Here is a 25,471-nt window from a genome sequence, read left to right as displayed (position 1 = left end):
CAAAAATCTTCAAAGCATAAATCAGTACAGGGCAGTCTATCAAAATCTATTGCAAAACAAAAATATTCTTCAAAAATAAGAAATAATACAGATGCAACTACAGTTGCGGAAATTGTAAATACCTATCATGCAGTACAACATTCAGAGAGCTACTTAACATCACAATGTTGGTAGAATCTTTCCCCATAATATTTAACGACTAATATAAATGAAAAGTATACTTTGTAGAACACAAATGAGCAAGGCTATCATCAATGTTTTAGGATATAAATCCAGAAGGTCAATTCTTGACGATTTGAAAGATGTGCAAACATATGCAATTCTAACAGATGCATCTAATAATGAAATATCAAAACATTTCCCTTGATTTTCCCCTATTTCAACAAAATTAATGTCATTTCAATAAAACTATTAAAAAAATTTTCTCCAGATATGAAATATCCAAAGATATAGCTAACCATATATAATGGTAAATATGGCAGATTTGGCATTACCAATGAATTGCATGGCAGCTTTCTGATCTGATAATTCCTCAGTGAATTTGGCAAAAACCAGAGTTTATTTACAGAATTAAGTCAGCTTAATGTTGGTTGACAGGTTCCTCCTAATACGCGCCATCGTAGAATTTTAAAATTTTACAAACCTTTAAAAAATAAATAGATTATAAAAGCTGTCCTAATATTTTGAAAAAAATTTTCAAAAATAAATGGCAGAAGTATATTTAGGAATTTTACATATAGGAAATCCACTATATGCTGTTAAAATGCAGTTGCAATCAGAAGAATATAATTTAATAAAGGTTCACTAAATTATGCTGCAGAAATACCAAAGTAAGAATATTAATACTATTATCGGATAATTATTAATAAGATTTAATATGATGTCATGGTTGAGGAGATTGTAATGCTACTTTATTTTTATGATTTGCCAAAATATTCAAAATATTAATTTCACAATGTAAAAAATAAATTTATTTGATTTTATGTAAATGTATAAATAAGATTTTATAAAATATAGAAAGTCAAATAGTTATAGTTAATTATATTTTATTTGAGATTTAAATAATGGAACTAAACGTTTACCGTCGTTATTAAGATATTTATAAAATTCCTGGCATGATATTTTATAATTTTGTTTCCATTAACTCGGCCTCTAATGTTGTTAAAGCAATTCGATTTCTCTCCTTTCTTCAGGCAGTCCTCATCAGGCTAAAAATGTGCTCCGATGAGGCATTAGAATGAGGTAAGGAGAAAACATACTGGCAAATTTTTTCTAAGCATGGGGATTTATCGTTATTACGAAAAAATTCCACCCATTTCTCCTCTGCTTTTAGACCATCTAACTTTAAGTATTCTGGCGAATCATAAAAAATGGAAAAAATTACAATCTCTTCAAACAAGGCTTCAATGTCTATCGGTAATTTTAATAAATTTATTAAATTACATAAACCATCAAATGATGGTTTCTGTTCCAAGGTCATAATATTTAAACATTTGTAAATAGAGTTATTAAAATCAAATTTTGATTGTAAATATTCTAAAATTGTCTTAATAAAAATATCTGCTTCATTTAAAAATGTATTAATTAGAGTATTATTTGAACATTTTAATATAATATTTTTAGCAATAGCGCCATAAAATTTATTATCTATTTTTAACTGTAGAGATGAACAGAGCTGTAGCATGATTTTGTGAATCTTTATCAATAAAGAATCTTCAAATTGCAGCAGAATATTAACTACATGAAATAGATTTCCTACATGTGAAACTAATTTTAAATATGCTTCTGACATTTCATCCTCGAAAAAATTTTCCAAAATTTAAGGACAGCTTTTAAAATCTTTATTTAAGAAGTATTTCTTTAAAGGTTCGTAAAATTTTAAAATTCTCTCGATGGCAGGTATTAATGATAACCACCTGATAGGTACATATCGCAACAACTCACACCATTCCAAATCAGACCACTCCACCAATTCTTTTAATTCAGTGACTCTTTTAGTTGATGAACTAAATTCGTTAAAACATTTCATCACAATTACTTCGACATCCACTGATAGTACATTCATTGCCTTCTTGCAAGAATTATACAGTATATGGCATATACAGCCAATTGGTATTAATTCATTATTGTGCTGCCTCAATTCGGTAAATACACTTTGATTTTTGACAAAATTAACAGAGGCATTATCAGCGCAGAAAGCTGACATGCAACTCATTGATAACCCTGAATCAGCTATATTTACCATTATGTGGTTAGCTATATCGTTGGATTTTTCACTATCGGATGAAAAAAATTTCAATAGTTTTATAGAAAAATGTCGAGTGGAGCACTGCAATTTTAGATAACGTTATAAAATATATTAAGTAATTTAAATATTTATAATAATTATACATACTGTTCTAACTTCTATTCTTTCTAACACAAAAATTTTGAACATGTCGAGTGGAGAATTGGAGAATTTTATAAAAAATATATTTTAGAGCGGAAAAATAAAATAAAAGAACTAGACATATTTTTCGAATAAATATTTAAAATTTATTTTAAAAATATAAAAATAATCAAATACTGTCTCTCAAAATTATTATTTATATATAAAAAACATTAAAATGCAAAAAAAAATTGTGGGAGCTTTTTGTGGGAGATTTCTAATTGTGGGAGTTTTGTGGGAGTGAGATGTATGTGGGTAAACTAAAAAATTGTGGGAGACTCCCACTGATGGGGGGAGACATGGCAACCCTGCTCCTGAACCCTGGTATTTTAGATGTACCCGAACCTGGACCCTTTTAAAGTGGAGAGTGGTTCTGGGTATCAAAATAATATCAAAAATTATATATATATATATATTTTTTTTAAAATTTTCTTTTAAATTCATGAAAAATAAATTAAAATTTTTTTTTCGATCATTTTTTTATCTTTTCCTATTTTTCAAAATTTTAAGGTTTTTAAACTTCTATTTTATCGGTAATTGTTTTAATTTATATCAATTTTAAAAGGTGATATATGTGAATTTTGTAGTGTAGGTAATAATATTTTATTATAAATGAATAATTTTATAATATGCTATATAATAGGAATACGTTGCTTATCTTGTTTTATATAAATTTTAGAAAGTATAATATTGGGAATTTTGCAGCAGGCACGTAACCAAGCCCCCCTCCCTGTTGCAAATTTGCATGCTCTCGTAAATATTATTTAAAGGTAATTAAAAAATTTTCCTCCTACACAGCCCTCACTCCAAAAAATGTAAAAAATATATCACAAATTTGAAAAATTAATAACTTTTTAAATATAAAATTCAAAATTTTTAGAAAGAAGCTACAATACATGGACCTAATGTGGGGGGGGGGGCACCTAATAATTCCCCCTCCCCCTAAAATGCTTGATACACTTATGTTTTGAAATGTAGGTAATAGAATTTTATTATAAATGATATTAAGGGCTATGCGATTAAGTAAAATATTTAAAATAGAAATTAATTTTAAAATTTTTTATTTGCAAATCATGCAGGTCTATTATTTATAAGTAGTATAAAAAAAATAAATTGTGTAATTTTAAGTTAATATTTCTTTATGATCTCGAAATCCTGAACCCGAACCCTTTTTTAAAATTTTATTCCATAACCTGGATCTGGACCTTTTTTTGTCGAAGGGTACACATCCCTTAGTTAAAGCATAATGATGAAATTACTTTTGACGGGTTCCTTATTTGTGGACGCTATATAACTCTGTCCGTATTTATGAGGAGTAACGATAGCCTCCGGCCTTCCACCGTTATTGCAATATTGATTTCCGTTATTATTGTTAGAGTTGAAGCCCTCGTCGGTTATATTATTGATTTTGTAATCGTCTGAAATATCGCTACCCACGTATAGGGGTAAAGTGGCATCGTTAAATTTTTTCAAATCATATTCGTCTTCTCCATCATTTTCATCGTCTTTTTGATGATGGAGTTCTAAATCGCAATTTTTCTTGAAATTTTGAGTGACCGCTTCGGGAAAAGGCACTTTCGGGGCAATTTTTTTAATCTTCGAATTCACAATGACTTGATCATGAGGCAATACAGCCGCATTTTTGTTGTTAATATTAGAATTGGTCTCTAATCCACCTAGAGTGGTCTCATTAATTATATTATTATTCAGCTCGGCGTTAGATTTAATTCGGTGATATTCCTCGATTTGATATATGAGTTGTCCCTCTCTCCCATAACGTGATCCCTCGTTAGCATCAACATTTTGGTCAGCCCTAATATCGTGACTTGCTTCTATAACTTTAAAATGATTCAAATTCGCTTCATTTCCAACAAAATAGTTGTAATTCTGTCCATTGTTTCCTGTTGGTTTATGATCATAGCTCAAATTAGTTTCTCCATTTATTCCATTCATCGTTTGTGGCTGTAGCTCTTTATTTTTCAACTTTCTAGCTTTAGCGTTCCGCCTTTTGCCCCGCCTAACTTGAGCCTGCCTACAAAAAATAGCCGCCACTACCAAGAAAACGGATCCGCATATGCAGGTAGCAAGAACTATGGCTCTAATTTGACCGGCTCTGAAATATTGAGAATCGTCTTTAGAATTTCGATTTAAAATTGGAATTTGATCTTCGACAGTTTTTAGATTCAAAATATTGTCTTTGAGGCTGTTAACATTATTTTGAATATCATTATCATCCCGCGATTCAATGGCCTTATCTTTATCCAATCGAGTAAGGTCTGACAAAGAAATATTTTTATGATCATGGCTACTTTCAAATTTGTCGTAACTCGTCAAGGTGTTCAATTTTTGTGTCTCACTGCTATTTTGGCGGTTAATAGCGTCGGGGTTTGTTATGGGTTCGGGCATATGGTGATGAGTTTTCGTATGTTCATTTAAATTTATCATTTGGTCCTTTTCATTCAACTCATTTTCCCTTGAAAAATTGACATTTTCTCCAATTGGCATAGGAGATTGTAAATCCTTTTCCCCGCTAGTGGCAATCTCATTATTTTGAAGTTTGAAAGTTGGAGAGCTTCCAATGGTGGTATCCTTAAAGTCGCTAATTTTTTGAGTAACCTCATAATTTTCTATTATATGCGTATCATCCAAGTCATCTTGGAAGGTGGAGAGCTTGGAATGTCTGCTTACTACATCAAAGTTGTTATAAATATTTGGGGATGTACTAATGGTACTTAAATTTTCATACTTATCATCATAGTTGATTTCAACTTTTCTCAGCAGTTCCGGTATTTCGCTAATTGACCCTTGATACTCAATGGTTTTATAAGGAGTTATATAATTATAATCTTCTTTATCAGTATTCTCGGAGGGATAAAGAACAGTCTTGAAAGCCCGAGGAGAATCAGAAATTGTAGTAGAATTTGCGTCAGTGTCTGAAATAACCGTTTTCGTTATCAAATCGTTTCCTCTTGCCTCATAGGTATTATTTAAAAGGTAATTTGTTGTAGAACTGTATTCAGTCTTAATATTAGTAATGTAATCTGTCTTGTAATTACGTGTGAAATGAGAACTCTCAGTTTCTTCTGATGTTCTTGTTTCCTTATAACTTACTTTAGGAGATGTGTTGGTAGGATAAAAATAGGGTGAAGTGGAAAATCTGTTACTATCATACGTTGAGGATGAAGGAGCAGTTCTATTACTATAGTAAGTGGTAAACCGATTATTTTTTTCATCATTGTAGTGATAAATCGGAGGCAGTTTTGAGTAAGCTATAGAACTGTCGCTATATCGAGAATCAATATAAGAGTTTCTTTGATTGCTTCTCTCAGTCACAGCTTTAAGAGTCGTCGTTGATGTGCCATAATAATATTTGGCTGTGTAATCATTAGTTACATCGTATATGTTTTTTGAATATTCATCTGATCCATTCTCTTTTTCTTGTATCACTTCTCTTAAGTGATTATCCTTAGTATAACGATAAGAAGCCCGCGGTATATATAATGAAGCTTCTTCTTTTTTAAACAAAATATAAAATAGTATATGAATATTTAAGAGTTATTTTTGGCTATGCTAAATGTTTTTGAAACCATAAATAGGCTATGATTAATAATGTCAAACGTAAACAAAATCAATATCAGTTAGAAAATATTGTTTTAAATAGAATTCACTAATAATTATTTTGGCAAAAAGTATTCATATGATCATGGAAATATAATAATTTAGAGAAAAAAAATTTAAAAAAAACCTTTACTAGTCTTTTTGTTTGATTCGTCCACAACTTCTTCCTCTTCTTTCAACTGCAAAATACTATCTTCCTCGCTTTGCTCTTCATTTTCACTTTCACTATCTACTAGATCTATAACGTCTATCCCATCCAAAACTTTCAATATTTGATCCGAATAACTTTCTCTTGGTTTGACTTTTTGTGTGCATTTTTTTGAATAAAATTTTGATTTTAAAAAGGGAAAGAATCTGTACTATTCATTTCAATTTATTTTAGAACAAACTAAACCCTACATATAATAAACAACCTGTATCATTCAAGAAAAGAAAAAAAGTCGATCAAAAAAAGGAAAAGTCCCAAAGTCTTAAAATCCAATAAAAAAGAAGCAATCAAATAAAGAAAGGTTAGACAAACTTTGATTAACTCTTTTCCTTATTTGATTGAGCCTTTTACATTTCGAGTGGACTTTTTCCTTTTTTGAATGGGAAACTCTGTGTTACAACCACCCTACCCTAATTCATTAGCAGTTATTTTAGCAGGGAAAAAAAGGAGCTAGTAGCCACATTAAATAGCCATTTAAAAAACTGAAGAATATCAACAGCTTAATATTCGGGATACAGAACAAATGCATTTTTGCTTTAATGGTGTTCATGCTCCGGCCAAAAAAATGTTCCATTCCAAGTTTAGGAATGTGTTTCTAAAATAATATCCAATTTTATTCATATTTTATTCAGTAATCTTTATAATCACATCTCTAAGGGATTATCATTTATATTTGTGTTGTAAATTTAGATGTTGTGGAATTTTACTATTTAACGTTAATTTTATAACACAATGGCTGAAACTATTTTAAATTTGACAAAAATAAATATTTTTTAAATCATTATCATATATACATTACAAAAGGTGCAATAATATTGTTATATGTAACAAAATACAACTTAAAAAGTAAAATAATATTTATGAGCCAATATAAACACCATACGCATAATTATGAACTCATTGGCGTAGCCATAATTTTTTCATGGGGAGGGGGGGGGGGTTAAAAAAAAATTTTTTTTTGAGGGGGGGGAGGATTAAGTCCCCAAAACCTCCCATTTTTTATGAGCAATCAATTGCTTATAAATTGGGCTATGTTCAATTATTTTAAATATTTGCATGTAAAATTTTTTTAGAGAATATATAAAAATACTTTAGCATAAATAACATTCCTCTATTTAATCATGTATTTATTTTTATTATTTCAAATAAATTTCAAAATATAGGTATTTTACACAGATTATAATATTAAAAATTTTATTGTATAACTCTATTTTAATAAAATATAATTTAACAATTACATAAAATATAAGTAATTCTTATGCAAATAATGGTATTTAAAAAAATATGACCATTACACAGTACTTTGATTAAAAATAGAATTAATTGCATAAATTTTAAGAATACAAAAATTATATAAATGTTATAACTAAGAATTCATTTTACGAAAAAATTTGATTATAAATATTATATATTAAAACTAATATATCATATTGCAATTTTTTTATTTAATTTATAAAGAGATGTCTATTCTCTGAGATTTTGTTAATTCATCTAGAGTAAAATTTTTATCTAGAATAATCTCCATAAATATTTAATAGGTTATCCATTTTAATGTTTTTCACCAGGTTTTTGACCTTTTTATAGTTGAAAATAATTAATAATGTTTTGATATTAGGCAGGGAAATCTAGAGCATTTTTTGGTCCCAAAGAATACTCTGTTGTCAAGATTTTTATACCAAAATTCGACATCACAAAGTAACTTATCATATGAGCCTACTAAATCATCAGCGTATAACTCTGAGATTTTCTTAATAGCCTCTCATGTTTCAATGTAATCAACAGTTTAGACTCAACCGGCAAAAGAAAATAGAAGCTTTTTAAAATAAAATTATGACTAATAAATCTTTCCTTTAATTGAAATAAAAATGTATCAATAAGGGGAATAAAAATGTTTATTTTATAAAAATCCTCAATCGGAGATGCATCAATATTTGAGCGATTGGATTGTCTAGAAACTACTCTAGGTTTAAAAATTTCGATCCAAAACATATTATTTCATCCACATTCTCTCTGATATTTGTTAATATTTCAACAATATCCTTTTGTTCAATTGATAACCTCCCTTAAATCCAAATTAATTTTTTGTAGCATTTTGCTAAAATCATATGTACATTTAAATAAAAAATAAACACATTGAAATGATATTAAAAATTGTGGCTTAATAATAGCCTGCAAAAGATTCTCAGCATATGCTGAATCTTTTTCCTTGCTTGATATATAAAATTTCAGTGTGCAAATACAACATCAGATAGTTCAATAAAGAGTTTCACTGACTCTTTTCTTTCAATGAATCTAGTCGGACAAAATCTTTTTGGTTTCTTTTTTTGATTCTTTAAGTCAATGTCATGATACGTCTGAATAAACATGTAATATGACAAACTTAGACAAGTTTTATGCAATGCGAAATAATTTAAAATTTATTTAAAAAAATATAAAAATATTGTAGACCAATTATTATTTATAATAAATAAAATATAAAAATAGTTGTTTTTTAAATTTCAAGTTTTTATTATCACTTTAGTAAATTAAAATAAAAAAAAAATCCCCCCCCCCCATGCCTACACCACTGTATGCACTAAATTAAAACGTTGATATTATCTTTCGAAAAAATTCAGAATAAATATTCCATAAATATACTCAAAGTTCCGTTCCCGTAAGTTCCCTTCAGGGTCACTTTAAAAAAACACTTATCTTTATATTCGTATTACCAGGTTAGAAGAAGAGCCAAAATTTACCACTTTTTAAGCGCCAAATTATTAATAATAATACTAATACATACAATATTTTACAATTTTTGTAAATTCTTTCTTTCCTTTTGGCTGCCTAAAAATGCGCAATATATATTTCTTACCTATGAGTTCTTATAAAATGCTGTCTAATTAAATTTAGAAATTCAATTAACGTTAACAAAAATTTTATAGTTAACTCTTTAAAAGGAACCCCAGCCTTTTAATAGCGTTTATAATCTCTAATCTTTTAATAACGTCAAAAAATACAATTTAACTCAATCATTTTTTTAAAAATAGGCAAATAAAAGTAAACATAAATACCCTCAACAGACAGGCTATACGCATCTATTGTGTACTCTTGCCCTATCGTGTCTACATTGCCAGTATCTTTAACTTTTGTGAAATTCTTGGCGCTAGTTACATTGACTTCATTCGGTAAAGGGGTTCCATAGTAAAAAGAATCAGGAAACGTATCCAATATAAAGGCCTTGAACGCGGTGGGAATTATTTCTTCGAGCTCCTTGATATTAGCTTGTCTTTCCTGGTCTTCTTTACCCGTTCTCCAAGAATGGGAAGGATTTGGGATTCTTATTTCAACTTCCATAGTGGTAATTACGCTGCCTTTGCTAAGAAAAAATAAGTAATAAAGATTTTGGAGAAATAGATGAATAAATGTAATATATATTGATATATTTTATTTGATGATTTTATACCTATGTATAAGGTAAGTAATAAATAGAGTTAGAGATTTGCAAAACCTGGTTCGAATCGGCCGTTAAGAATTTTTTTCATAAGTTGTCTGGCCCGTTGTAAATTAAAAAAAAATGTCTAGGCCGCTTTTTAAAATTTTACGAAAAGTCAAACCCGGCCTGTTAAATTTTTTGTACGAATTTTTCGGCTATTATATTTATAATTTCCATATCTAAATTTTCCCCAATATTAATTAAGGTTATATTTCAATGCAATTTACCAATAATGTTTAATAACATGTATTTTTACATACGAATAAAATTAGGTATTAAATTAATCTATCATATTTCACTCTGCTATTGTATAGTACGATCTTATTCACAAATTAAATCAGAACACTTAACCGGGTTCAAACCAGTCTTTTTTTTTACTTAATCCGAACCTTTGATCTAACCAGAGAAAATAGGAGCTAACCCTGTATCTAAAAACAGAACCTATAAAATTGAACGAGTTTGAATCCCTTATTTAATCTATTGATCTGCACACTGGCCGGGCCTTATTTTAATTTTTTAAAATACTCAGGCCGAACCGGGCCTAAATGTTTTTTTTAAATACCCGTGCCGGGCCTTATATCTTAAAACCTAATATTTTAATCGGTCGTCATTATTAGCTATAATCTCTACCAAAATCCTACCTTCAGCCTCATCGTGGCGGGGAGTGGCAACGTCTTTTGGTGGCTAATGGGATTTAAAAGGTTCTCTGGTTTGGGTCTAGAATACGATCACCGTCTCCTCGACGGGATGTAAAAACCACCTAAAGGGGTTAATGTCAGGAAGGGCATCCGATTGTAAAAACCCTTGCTCCAAAATTTCCTAATGATTACAACAAAGCATGGGTGGGATACTCCGTGGGCCTTCTCACGCCTACGACAAAAAGAAAGATGGGAAACCTGGTGAAATCTCGATTCGTGAAGATCAAACATATGACAGCCATAAACGACCTGATAATAAGTGGAGAAACCAGTTAACGGGGTATAGAATAAAATTTGTGACATGGAATGCTGGGAGCATGACGGGAAGAGCGGGAGAAGTGTTAGAGCACTGCATAGAAGGCGTATAGATGATGTGTGTTAAATACAAGAGTCCAGATGGATAGGTAATGGCGCTAATGATTGGCAAGAGAAGTAAAAAGTATAAATTTTTCTGACAATGAAGTAATGATGATATGGCTAGTTTTGGAGTAATAGTAGCAGAGAAATGGGTGGACAAAGTTATCGAAGTGAGAAGACTTGATAACGAAATAATGATTATCAAGATGATTTTTGGTAGAAATTTATGCAATATTATTTAGGCATATGTTCCTCAGGTTGGAAAAAATGACAGAAAGATATATTTTGAGACAGTATATTGGATATGACATCGAGATTGGCAAATGAAGAGAGGCTTATCCTAGCTGGTAATCTGTGAACATGTGGAAATGAGTAGTGAGAGTTATGAGGGAGTACATGGAGGATTTAGTTACGGGATGAGAAATCCAGAAGTGGAGAGAATTTTGGGTTTTGGTGATGCTATGGATATGATTGTTTGTAAAGAAAGAATCAGAGAAGCTAGTGATTTACAAGTCGGGTAGTACTAAAAGCGCGGTAGATTATTTGTTAGTAAGGAGATGTGATAGGAGCATAAAAATGTGAAAGTTATACTGAAAGAGTTAGTTTACGAAACGGCAATGAAAGCGGTTCACGAAGCCAAATTGGAAAGAACAGAGATGAGGATGATTAGATGGATGTGTGGGATCTCTGAGAGAGAGAGAAGAACTAACAAGGAATTGCGAACAAGAATGGGCATAGAAATGAGTGGAGTGGTAATGCGAAAAAATAGACTAAGATGATTTGGGCATGTGGAACGTAAGATAAAGATGACTGGGTAAAGTGATGCACCTTGATGGAAGTAGGAGGATCAGAACCTAGAGGAAGGCCCAAGATGACGTGGATAAAGGTGATAGCGGCGGATATGAGAAAAATAAATCTTACAAATACTGATGCTCAAGACCGTCAAAAATGGAAAAGAAAACCAGAGGGAAAACTGACCAACCTGGGCAAACCTGGAAATCGCCATTAAACCATAAGAAGAGGTCATTATTAGCTATAAAAATTAAAAATATATAATAAATATTTAAAAAATTCATGCCGGGCCATGCAAATAGTACCTCTGCAAGGTCTCTGATATTTATATATAGTGTATATATAAAATGGTATTCACTAAATCCATAATACAGATAGTGGAAAGCACTTAGAACGAATTTTCAAAAAAACTTTTCAGCACGCTTAAATGATATGAACTATCGAAGTCACTGACACTGAGTGCAAAAAAAAATAATTTTAGAAAATTGTTTACCTGAATGTAAAATTCGATATTTTGAAGAAAAATGGGAATTCTCGGAACTTCCTTTCGTCCAACTGTTATAAATTATTATATATTTTTTTCATATAAGCGACTGATAAATATTAATATATAATAATCTATTAGCATCAATGTGTTTTCTCCAGTAATACGTTATATTTTCAACTTAAATTTACTAATCACGATTTTTTTAAATTAATATAATTTTTAAAATGACTCGAATATTTATTGCAAGATTGCCTGAAATTTATAGGGTATGTATTCTACACACACTGGAATACATTTCAGGCAAAATCGGATTTTAAAATGTAAAAAAACGCGCTAAATAAATGATTCATAGTTTTAAAAATATTTAAGTCTTCCTCTTCCTTTATATATATTTTTTTTTAAAAACGATAAGTTTTAACTTTCAATTCTTAACTCTTGGTCTTTTCCTTCCATTCCTTCTTTTTACAACTTGACTATATAATTAACTTACGATAATAGCTTTTATCTTCCATTCCAAAACTCTATAATCCCTATCTTTTTTATCCATCAACCCGTCAGTCCAAGGCGCCCGTGTCATAATAAAATGAACGAGTAAATACATTTTTTCGTCAGCGTAGTCCAACGTCTTTTCCTTCTGATTTAAAAAAAAAGAAAAGGTTTATTGTGAAATAATATGAAATGTTAAAGATGAATGTTCTACAATTTAAATTAAAAAAAGCTTAAAGGTGGCTATTAGAGGTCTGTATTGGGTGGGCGAGTTGGTTAAAAATTATTTAAAGAACGGGCGTGAGTGGGCGGGTTAAAATTTTTTAAAGAAATGGCAGTGGATGGGCGGGATAAGAAAAATATTTAAACTATGTGTGGGTGGGAATGTTAAAAAAATTACAACTTTTATTTGTTATTTAAAATCATTTAAGTAACTATTGAAAAAATATGCTCCCTGAAATTTTAACATTTTTAATACCAAAGTATAGATTGAAGATATTGTCGTCGGAAGAAATTAATTAGGTAAAAAATACATCGAAAACATGTTGAATTTGATTTGCATGGTAGAATATACATCAATATGGATGAAGATCTGATTTTACCCGTTTTCCCAAAAGCAAAGATGATTCAATTAAAGATTAAAAAATTTTGAAAAAGGTTTTTTTTTCTACGACAAAGGCTCGCCATAGCAATCCCTAAAGCCAATTATATCAGCTTCAATGGTAGTCTAATAGCCAAAGAGCCATCCTAAATCCCTTTTTTTCCCTCTCATTATACCATCCCCGTTCTTCATTGGTATTTTTAAAAAAATTTTTATTCATATTCCTTTTGTTGCATTTTAATATAAACTTTATTTATACGTTCATATATTCATTATTTTTTATTATATACATTTGATTTTTAATTCAAATTTATGTGATTTGATTTTGGAATTTTCATATATATATTTTTTTTAATCTAGTTTTTTATATACATTACAATATGTGTTTTCTTAATAACTTATATATTATTTGTAATTGATATTTTTTATATTGAATTTTGAATTTCTTTTATATTAATTTATTGGATGTTTAATGAAATAAAAGAAAAAAAAATTAAAGATTATTATATTATAAATGCAATATAGAGAGCATCCACGTCAAAATTAACCAACAACAGATGGGAAGATGTAGCTGTTACAAAGGAGAGCATTACCTAATGACATAACAAAATATTTAAATTTAAAAGAGTTTTTGTATAATTTAGCAAGATTTTAGGCTACTTAGTTTAGTTTAAATTTACAATTTATAAACAATTAATTTAAATTGCTTTTATTTATTTATTATTAATGTTGACTTTTTATTTAAATATCTCACTTGAGTATAGGATATACAAAAGGATGTCCTAATTTGGTAGAAATGACAAGAAAAAGATTTATCAAAGCTATCAAGATTAGCTAGAAAAATATCGGCGAATCCAGCAACCAGTACTTCTTCTCAACAAGGAATTAGCATTGCTGTAAGGTTTTTAGTATCAATAAATATGAATTTTATATTATTACATAAATATTTTATTAGATAAATAAATTCCTTATCCTTAATTTAAATTGAATATTTTTTTAATACTTAATATAGCAATTTCCTAAATTATAAAACTTTTTTGTAGGGATGTGGCACTGCAACTAAATCATTTTTTTTCATTAGATGCTTAAAAAATTGGAAGAATGAGCTTATTTAAATTTTATATGGGCGGTGTGAGTTATAATAAATAATGAGCGGTGTGAGTTATAATAAATAATAGGCGGGCGGGTAAAAAATTTTAAACTAATGGACGGACGGGTAAAAAAATTTTGACTAATGGGCGGGCGGGTAAAGAATTAAAAACGACAGGCGGGCTTTGGGTTATAACCAGCCATGTCAGACCTCTAGTGGCTATAATGATTCGAATATTCGTATTGAGGTTTATATAGAATCAATTATTATGAATAAATTATAACTTTTATTATAAAATTTAAATTTTTGAAGAAATGGGTAAAAAAAAATAAACTCAATAAACTCATTATTCGCTCTCAAACATATCATTAAAATATTCGTCGGGACAAATTAAATGTATCAATTAATAGATCACAAATAGTTTATTTTATAGTGGTAATAGAGCATAAATTTTCCGTCATTGAATTTGAATTGTGACTTTATTTATGGATGTTTAATTTTATTACGAGATTTTTATATAATTCTGAAGTAACTTGAATGACATTTGGATTTGTGGGTAAATTGGTGTGGTTGAGGCTATTATTGTATGATTTCGTGGTGACTTCAGCTAGTTGATTTGGTATAGGTGGGTATTTGATAGACGATACAATCTCTGTTTAATATAAATTTGGTTTATTAGAATAACATATTCTAATATTTTTAAAATTTATTAATATAAAATTTTACCTCATAAGATGTAATTTAAAACTTGTTATTATTTCAAACTTATATCATTTCAAACCTGTATTGTATAGTATCATCCTAATCTTATTTAACCGTTTAAAATGATACTTTATATTATACAGGTTTGAAATGATATGCACATTGTTTGAAATGATATTTTTAGAAGAAATCGATAAACCTTTGTTAATTTAACCCATTTTGGACCAAAAGTGAAAAATGGGAAGCAATTTTGGCAATGCTATTCTTAGAGGAATGAAATTGTATAAATATGAATCAGATTTAATATTTTATTCAAAAGTGAAGTGATGCAAGAACCCGCAGGCATCATGAGGTGTTTAGGGCCTCCTGAAATGATGTTATATTAAAAAATAACGGTATCTTTTATTCAATCTCCAACATGAAGTGATAGAAAGTTGTAATATTATCGGTAAATATGATATTATTGAGAAAAACTATTTGAACATTTAGAAAAGCTAATAACTTTTCAGAAATCTGCAGTAGTCAACTATTTGAGCATGGACATGATTTTTAAAATTTTATTACTTAAACTTTGGCTTTAGGGAGACTGGGTCTAGGTAAACCCCCATTTCAAAATTAAACACATCAGAAGGTTAAAAATTTATCCTAATAATAAACAAAAAACCTTTTGAAATAATTTATTAAGAATTTGATAAAAAATTCAAGATTTATACATGACCGAATTTTAATTTTTTATTAAAATAATGATAATTTATATATAATTTAACACTCTTTTATAATTTGAGAAAGTTTTATGAGTATTTATTATGTCTAGATATTATTTCAATCATGATAGTAAATTTGGAGCTAGCGGGGTTTGCTAGATCATAGACCTCAACCCATTTGAATTATTTTTTAGTAATTATTACATTATTCGATGGTGCGAAAATATAAATATAAATAAAATTAATAAAGGTCATTTTATATTAATAATTATCTAGAAGTATATTAAAATTTAATGATTGATATTATAATGTAAGTAGGTGTTGAGATGTCCTGATTGATTTTTTAAAAATAATTTTTTCGCTATCTATTAATTCAATATTAACCTTACGGATTGATTTTTTATATTAACCTTACGGACCCATTTTATAATATTAACTCAATAGTTTGCTTATATAAATTATTAAATAGATTTTTTATATAAATTGATTTTTATAAACTATATAAGCATCAAAATATATTGCATTTTCGTTTATAATTTTTTAAATAAATAAAAATTTTAAAACACTTTCTTAATTTTGTTCTTCTCCCTGCCAACAACCTTAACACTAAGATAATAAGGTATAGAAGATTGTAAATCAACAAGGATCACTAGCCAACTAACAGGTAAATTTATCTACATTATTTGTCTTATTTTTAAGGTATAGAAGATTGTAAATCAACAAGGATCACTAGCCAACTAACAGGTAAATTTATCTACATTATTTGTCTTATTTTTAAGATATAAACATAATAATTTTATGTATTTTTAACAATATAATCAGATTTTAGCAATAAAAATAGAGATTATGTAAATAAAAGACAAAATGTAAAAAAAATTAAAATATTATTTATATTTAATTAGAAAATTAATAATATAAAATAGTTTAGTTAAATTTAGGAATAATTTTATAGGATTTGTCGATATATTTTTATAAACGTTAATTTATTCAATTTGGTATTCGTATATTTAATTTAACTCGTATAGTGAGTTAAACAACTTTTATTTAACTTAACATTTAAAAATTACTATTCAAATTTATTGTGTATATATATTATGAATTTGATAATCTAGACAGATATAAATGTATTTTGATACTTTTACTATTTTAAAAATAAAATTTATTAACCAACTCTCTGCCTACCACGATATATATATTATTTTTAAATTTAATCTGTAAATTTTATGTTCTTATATTTTAACATATGATTGATTAAAATTATGATGAAATATAGTATTATTGTATTAATTTTATATAATTTTCATACAATAAAATCTAATTTTAACAATATTTAATAATAGAGATTATTTAAATAAAAATCTAAATGGTAATGGTAAAAAGTAGGGTTTTACCGATATTTTATATCGGATCGGGCCGATATTTCACCCATTTTAAAATATCGGTTATCGGCAAATATTATAAAATTTTCCGATCCGATCCGATAAAAAATGGCGTTTTTAACAAAAATAAAATATTATAAAATTTTTTAGAAAAAGTTATATCTAAAAAACCATTTATTTTTATAAATAAAATTGAAATCCATTTTTATGTTTAATTTTTTTAATAGTAATAATTAGTTAATAAACATTCTGCCATATAGTTATTTTTTTTAGCATTCTGTTTAAAAAAGTGTTCAATAATCTTCAGAATGTGTTTTTAGTGATGCTAGTGATATTGACAATCCCCATCACCGCAGACTGATCTCTGATAAATTGGAAATTTTGGTATTTCTAAAAAGAAATCTTCGATATATTAATTTTAAATATTAATTTCAAATTTAATAATATATTTGTATATTACTAATTATGTAAATAGTTTATGTTATTATTTATTATATAAATAAGTAATTTATCAATAAAAATATTTTATATACTTTTAGAATTGCAATTGAATTGAATATAAACTATAACTGATCATTATAATATATTTAAATGACATATGTTATGGTATAGTAAAATTATATATGTTATACTAATAAAAAGTATATTAAAAATTAAAACCATTGGTATCTTTACAGAATACAAAATTAGATATGATATCGGATCGGTAATCGGCTGATATCAATTTAATATCGGATCGGCCTCCAAAAAGTGGTATCGGTACACCCCTAGTAAAAAGATTAAAATATTATTTATATATTATTTTTAAATGTAATTTTTAAATTATATGTTCTTATATTTTAACAACGATGGATTAAAATTATGATGAAATATAATATTATTATATTAGTATTTAATTTATAATTAAAATAATCTAATATTTTATTTGCATGTTTATTTTAGGTATTCCAAGATCGAACTTTACGAGATATTACATTTACAAGAGATAAACTAGCCAAATTTTTTATGGCCTCTCAATTAAAAAGGTATAAATTTATTCTTCACTATTTATTATATTAGATATTTAAGCTAGATTATATAAAACATCCTAAAGGCGAAGAGTAGTACCAATGTAGAATGTGCCAAGAATGGGTACATGGTATATGTTCAAACTAGAGGTGGGCCCGGGCCTAATTTTTTATTCACGGCCCGCCCGCTTACGATGGTAATAAAAAAAATTCACGCCCATACACGCTTACCACTAAAAAATTTTCGACCCGACCCGCCCGTTCACGAAAATATTTTGATTCACGCCCGAAAATTCGTGGTGTTTTGTTCTATTAAAAACTTAAGACTTTTGAAATTCGGATCTAGAATTAGGACTGCCTTATATATTAGCTAAAAAAATCTTGTTCTGTTTTAAGGTTTTAATTATTATTGTATCACGTTTAGGAAGTTAAGAAAATTTTACTAATTTTTGTTTCCATAGATAAACTTCATTTATTGTGGGGCGAGAATCTGCCCTCAGATTATCCGAGCATTCTTTAAATATTGAAAAAAATTTATCTAACTCGCGGATGATGTTGATATCAATTGTGGCTAATCTATTTAATTCTTGCTTGCTAAACAAGTACACCTGTATTTCAGAATATGAATTTAAGAAACTCTGTTTCATGATATATACACAGTTCCATCTCGTTATTATATCTTGTCTAAGGGTGTGGCTTAGCTTGCTATAAGCTGTAGATTGTTTGAAATATTGTACTATTTTTTTACACCATTTATTTTTAACAATTGTCAAAAATATAATGCAAAATAAAAATATTATTTAGTACTAGCGTTTCGTCATCTTTGAATACCCTTATAAAATTTGATCCGTTATCAGTCACGCAACTATACATAAATAATTTTTTACTTCTCTGTATTCTTCTAAAAATTGAATTGATTTACTTTTAATATTGTCGCCTGTTTTTATTTCCCTTATGGCCAAAATAAATGTTTTCAATTCAAAATCCTTAATGATAATATGCCATGTAATGATTAAAAAACTTCGATTTTTATAGTCATCCATCCAAAAATCAGTGGTTATTGACAAGTAATTATTATTGATCATGCTTTTAATCTTAATTTCATGGTATATTTTTGGAGTTAGAGTATTCATGAGAGTTTTCCGACTCACAAGTACATCTTTTATATTTTGTTGTCCAACACCAACATTTATTAACCCTTGGCCTAGCTTGTAAAATTTGATTTTTACAAATGAAATATAACTGATTTTCTGTAAAAAGTTTAAACAAAATTTAGCAAAAAGTCACGTGATAAAACACCTAAACATAAAAAGAATATAGAACTAGTGGCATGATTACCAGATGTTGTTTACAAAATACGGAAGATTTTTGTTTTCAAAAATTATTATTTTTTAAAAAAGGAACTAAATTAAATTTAAAAAAATATATTATAATTATAAAATTGCAAATTTATAAAGAAACAATTTTAAAAATTAAAATTTCCGTGGTTCACGAGAAATTTATGTTCACGCCCAATCACGCCCGGGAAAAATTTTGGGAAAGCCCGTCACGCCTAATTATTTAAAATTTATTCACACTCACGCCGCGTTATTTCACGGCTCGCGCCCCCCTCTAGTTCAAATTTCGATAATTTTTTATATGTCCAAAATGTTTATTAAATTAACCAAAATTAAGTTTCAATTTTTATATATAATTAGCTTTAATTAATAAGTATTATGATATTTTGAACAATAAAATTATTCTATACGTATCATTATTAATAAATAAAAATGCATTTTAATTCATTATAGTCTAAAAAACTAATGGTTAAGGAAGCCCCTTGAAGTGGTTTATCTAACCCCCTATTAGGGCTTGTTGGGTCCATTTTTACAAAAATAAAATTTCAAATATGATTATATTCTTAAAATTTTTTATAAGAAGGTATCTATTCATATATTGTTTTTTATAATATCCAAAAAAACAAGGAGTTATAGTTGATTTTGCAAAAGTCGGTTCGAACAGTCTCAGTCACCCCTTTATTTTGTAAATTGTTTCAAAGGGAGATTGAAAATATAAGCAGCAAATGAATTTAAGACGATTATTTATATGATTCTATAAGTAATTTATTGACAAAATTTAAATTTATTTTTTAAAAATTGACCCAGCCAGGGTTTTGTAAAAATTATTTTAGGTCCGCCGGTATTATAAACGATACCCTTTTACAGCCCACTCGGGGCAGGATTTCAAGACATCAGGTCTCTGATAGTTTTATAATATATCATTATCCATAATAAAATAGGTCAAATATTTAAGTAAGTAAAGGGAGGGGAGTACATTCGTGTTTTAAATAAAAATGGATAGGAAGATTATAATATTTTGAATAATATTTTGTTTTGATGAAACAAATTCAAATTCTAGACGTGGGGTTTCCATTCGAAAAAATCGGGTCAAAAAATAATTCCCAAAATGGGGATTGGATAGTCTACTTAGGGGCATGATGTGAGATAGAAACTGCTGAACCCCACTGATTATAAAAAAATGGCGATTAAAACTTGTATATATATATTATGATAATAATTCCTGAAAGGTTTTCGTGGAAAACTAGCTGTTTATATTAGTGAAAAGTGTCTGGCCCATTCTTAAGCATACCGAGTTGAGGGGCTTGGGTCATTTCTCTCTTTTCTTAAAAATAATTTTAATGTAATAAAAAAAATTCCCCACATTCTTCCCACCCCCCTCTCTCCAAAAAATGAAGTCACTATAAACAATAATTTAAAAATAAATAAAAATTAATTAAAATAATGCCTATATAATTCAAAATTTAAAATATAATCATTTTAATATAAAAAAAAATTCTTCTTTAAAAAAGGTAACCCAGCCAAAGGCCTGCAATAAATAGACCTAAAACCTTTCAATAAAATTTATGTGGGAAAACCCACCTAATAGTGCTTTTTCTCTTTAACAAATCCTGGGTAGTTTACAGACCCATTTCTTAATGATAAAACCAAATAATCATTTTATCGAACATAATAAGACTATACATGATATAAAATAAAAACCAAACACTTAACCTATGTTATTAAAAAATAAAATTTTTATAATATACTTTTCATGGCATTCATATCGGGATTGCGACTCAAAAAAGATTCCTTCCTAGGACTAACATAATATTGCGTAGTGAAATTATTATAAACAGGTGATGTTAAAGTAAATTTAGTAATTTCAGTTTCTTCACTTTCTTTTTCTATTCCTTTTTTACTTTCTTCTTCCCTTCTTTCATCTTTTTCATCCTCATTATGATTAATTTGATACCAATTTAGTCTCTCGGGAGTAGATGTGATATCTAAAATTTTTAAAAAAGATGTTGTATTATGTTTTTGGCTTTATCTATTTTTAAAATGCAAACTAACTTTTGCGATTTAATAAGTGTAATTTGTTTTTTATTAATTCTCAAAAAGTTAATTATCTCATTTAAAATATAGTAGTGTTGTAAACGAACGCGTTCAAAGTTCGTTTTTTGGAAAAAAGCGATGAACGGCGTTCCTTTTTTTTGACGAACTTTGAACGTGAACGCGTTCATTTTCTTTGATGAACGCGTTCAATTTTACGTTCGTTCAATTTTAAAAACACTTTTTATTTTTATTTATTTGAAAAATTAATATTAATTCGCATTTTTTAAGAAAAAAGTCTTATATTTTTATTTATTTGAAAAATTAATATTTAATCCAATTTTTTAACAAAAAAGTCTTATATTTTTTAATCAGCTGTTTTTACTTTTTCCTCTTTCATATTGCAATTAACGTACCATAACGTGCTACTGCTAGAGAAGATAAGATTAAAGTTTATTAATTTGAATATTTTATATTTTAATTTAATAGATTAGCATTTGCATGGATATAAATATTTCATCATCAGATTCTGAAAATCAAAATTCAATATTAGATGAATTAGAATTACCATGGCCCAAATATCAAAAATATTTCACTGTATTAAAATCAATTCCGAGATATCCTTTTTTTTTGACGAGGAAGAAGAGGGCAGATTGGAGGATGATAACATAGCTCAATTTTTTGAGACAATGGATAAAACATTAAATGTTTTTAATAAATTCCCCCTTTTAAAAAATCGTTTATCAAGTATAACACCGCAATCCCTTCATCTGCCCCTGTTGAGCGAGTTTTTAGTATAGCTAACGCTGTATTAACTGCCAAGCGTTCATGCCTATCAGATGAAAATTTTGAAAAGCAATTATTATTAAAAATTAATAAGAAAATTTTTTTATAAATTTATTTTTTTATCACTCTATTATATTGTATTTATAATTATATTATCAAAATAAAACTATTATTTTTTATCATGGCTAATATATTGTGTTGAAAAATATAGGGCATTTATTTATATTAAATTAAATTTTAAAAAAAATTTATCATAAAATTTTGAACGCATGAACGCGTTCATGAACTTGAACGCGTTCCTTTTTTTTGAATTTGAACGTGAACGCGTTCGATTTTTTTAAAAATGTTTACAGCACTAAAATATAGCCATACTTATGGCTGAATGTAGTAATGCTAAATGGCTCGATTTCGACGATTTAAAAACAGCTAGCCTAAATATTTTCACCTCAGCCTCGAAATCCCTACAATGAATGTTTAAACCTTTTTGCCAGCTCTGGGCAAAATATGTAAGCTTGGATAATATACTTTTGGGTAAAATATAGAGTTAGCCGTTTTAGAAAATTTTTTAAATCTAGTCATTTTAATATAACTAGATTAATGTGACTCACTATATATTTTAAAATCCTTTTCTTGTTGCAGATAACAGAAAAATCACATTGTTGCTCTATCTTTTAAAATAATTCGCTTCTTTTTAAACAGTACAAATAAATTGAATTTTGGTTCCATTTATGAGTTTATTATTATGAAATTATGTATAAAATAAAATATTTTTCTAAATATTGGCCCGATCCGATATTTAATATCGGCATAGTTTAATATTAAGTATAGAATTTAAACATAAAGTTATAAATGCTCAAACAAAATGTTGGTAATAACCTGATATATGAGGATTCCTAGTTGGTTCAATCAAAGCACTAGTAGATGATTTTATCAGTTCCTCATTTACGTATTTATCGGGATTAAAGCTTTTATTTCCTCCTTCGGTATTAATATTCTGCGGGGGATTTTTATCGATCGCAAATAAATTAGAACTCAGAGAAATTATATCATTATCACTGCTATTTCCAAAGTTAAATATACTAGAATGATTATAAAAACTGGTTGACAGATCTGATTTATTAGTAGTGGCGAACGATTTCTGAACACTAGCTACCGTATTAGTTAAATTAATTTCCCATTCAGCGCCCGCTTGCGTATCGTTAACTCTTTCATCTCTTTCAACGTGCCTATATTCTTCGTTATTTTTATCATGCCCGTTTATAGAGAAGGTGAAATTATGAATTCTATCATTATCGCCCAAATGTGTAGAGTTGAAAGCTTTATTTTCATCCTTAGTCTTGTCTCCCTGCCTCAATCTATACTCATATTCCTCTGCTTTCGTATCTTTCGAAAAATTACCAACATCAGGCATATACTCATTAACATTTGCGTCATCGTGGAAACCATGACGGGAAGATTCATTCGTGTACAGTCGAGCGAAAGGGAAGAAAGAAAGAGAGGAACGTAAAAAGGTCGAATTATTAAGGGTAGCTTGATTATTATTAGACTCTTCATCAATGAGTAAAGGACCTACAATGATATTTTCATCCGAATGCTGGGACATATCGCTTCCCACACCAATCTTGGTTACGTTTACCAAATATTTTTCACCGTTAACTTTGTTCGGTATACCGTTGTTGTTACTTAGATCGTAAATATCGCTATTATTATTAGCTCCACTATTAGAAACGGTTAGGACTTGTCTGTGATTTTCATCATTCAAAATGGAGAGATTGGTTTTCGTAAAGTCATTTACATTGAAGATTTTCTTCACTTCAATGCCCTCAGCAGTATCACTATCAGTGTTGATTTGTTGAATTTTTGCATCAGGTTCAACATCTTGAACAACATTCGGTCTCTGTGTATCATAAGGTTTGGAGGTGATGACCACACTAAAATTGTTCGCATTCACGTAATTAACGTTATTTCTATAATCGAAATTTCTTTCTGTGGTTAAAATCTTATTTTCTTTTACTTCTACAATCTCTTTGATTGCGTGACCATGGTTACGATTGCTCACTAAATTACTTTTAAGTTGGGCGGCTAAGCTAGGATGACTATTTTCGGTTATTAATGTATTGATAGAACTGAGGTTATTTTGTGTATTCGTCCTATTTTGTACGAATTGTCTAGTAACTTGGGAATGATAAATTCGATCAGTTGTAATATTCGATTGCGAAGGAGGCAATCTTGGATTTTTGGCTAGATAAGCTCTAAATTTTAATCTTTCAACGACGGGCCTACATACAGTTGTGCACTGTTCTTTGCTGTCAAATCTCATTTTTAATTTTTATTTGGCAAAAAAATATATATAATATAATATTTATAACTTAATAATTCTAAAAAATAAATATGAACCAGTCTAAGATTGCCCATAAAATGGTTATAAATTTCTTTCCCCAATTTTATAAAGGAATTATATAATATTCTTATATAATAAATATTTTTATTGCAATCTAAACAATCTGTTAATACAAAAAAAATTACTTCAATGTTTGTTACAATCTATGCTCACACTATATCTATTAAATAAGATCGCTTTCAAGATTTTAAAAATTTTGACCTCATGCCCAAATTCATTTTTGATCATTTCAGTCTTAAAACGAAAAAATAATAATAAAGCATTTTCTAATTCGTTTAAGAGAAAGGAAGTTATTTATTTGAATAAAATCAAAATAATTTTCCAATCGATGAATAAGAATGTGTTAAATTAATATATTTTAAAACCTTATCTATAATGTTACATACAGCCTGCAATGTTGTATTGCTTTCTGAAATTTTTAGGATAGATATTTAAAACATACTACTGGAATTCAATTCTGGCAAACATTTATTGAGCGTGTATTTTAAATTTTCTAAAAATCACTTTCCTGAAAATGGAATTCAGTATGTGAGGAATACCAATCTCAGAAATATACTCGTATTATTCGTTTTCCAGTGTGTCTACACAACACATGCATCGAGGAACAATTCAAAAATATTGACTTATTTCTAGCGATAATTTCCCTAATGGGAAACAACCTTTTGAGAAGATCATTTAAAATAATATAATGTTGTAAATTAACCTATTAAGAGAACCCCTACAACCCCCGTAGGCGAATTGAATGCAGGCGAGGGTAGTTGTATCGAAAAACCATTTAGAAACGTATTGGAAGCAAGGGCCGGGATCGGGAGTGAAAGTACAAAATTGTGTTTTTGGCGTTTCTTTCACGTAATCTATAATATTATTGTATGATTTTAAAATTGGTT

General features: G+C 28.2%; 1 protein-coding gene across 1 annotated transcript in view; it reads right to left on the bottom strand.

Moving 5' to 3' along the window:
- LOC135926933 (uncharacterized) overlaps positions 1 to 25,471 on the bottom strand; it is a 98,955-nt gene that overhangs the window by 2,510 nt on the left and 70,974 nt on the right. Inside the window, exons 25-33 of the mRNA XM_065462864.1 lie at positions 25,288 to 25,438; positions 23,060 to 24,498; positions 21,115 to 21,351; positions 14,771 to 14,889; positions 12,551 to 12,694; positions 12,067 to 12,128; positions 9,305 to 9,609; positions 6,174 to 6,347; positions 3,688 to 5,940 (exon numbers count right to left, since the gene is read on the bottom strand). Coding sequence (XP_065318936.1) covers positions 3,688 to 5,940; positions 6,174 to 6,347; positions 9,305 to 9,609; positions 12,067 to 12,128; positions 12,551 to 12,694; positions 14,771 to 14,889; positions 21,115 to 21,351; positions 23,060 to 24,498; positions 25,288 to 25,438 — 4,884 coding nt within the window. The remainder of the gene's footprint in view (positions 1 to 3,687; positions 5,941 to 6,173; positions 6,348 to 9,304; positions 9,610 to 12,066; positions 12,129 to 12,550; positions 12,695 to 14,770; positions 14,890 to 21,114; positions 21,352 to 23,059; positions 24,499 to 25,287; positions 25,439 to 25,471) is intronic.

The sequence above is a fragment of the Gordionus sp. m RMFG-2023 genome, chromosome 3 (assembly GCF_954871325.1).
Source record: "Gordionus sp. m RMFG-2023 chromosome 3, tfGorSpeb1-WG-v2, whole genome shotgun sequence".
In the NCBI taxonomy this organism is placed as follows: domain Eukaryota; kingdom Metazoa; phylum Nematomorpha; class Gordioida; order Chordodea; family Parachordodidae; genus Gordionus; species Gordionus sp. m RMFG-2023.
Note: the sequence above shows the minus strand (reverse complement) of the source record. Positions and strands in the feature narration are given on the sequence as shown.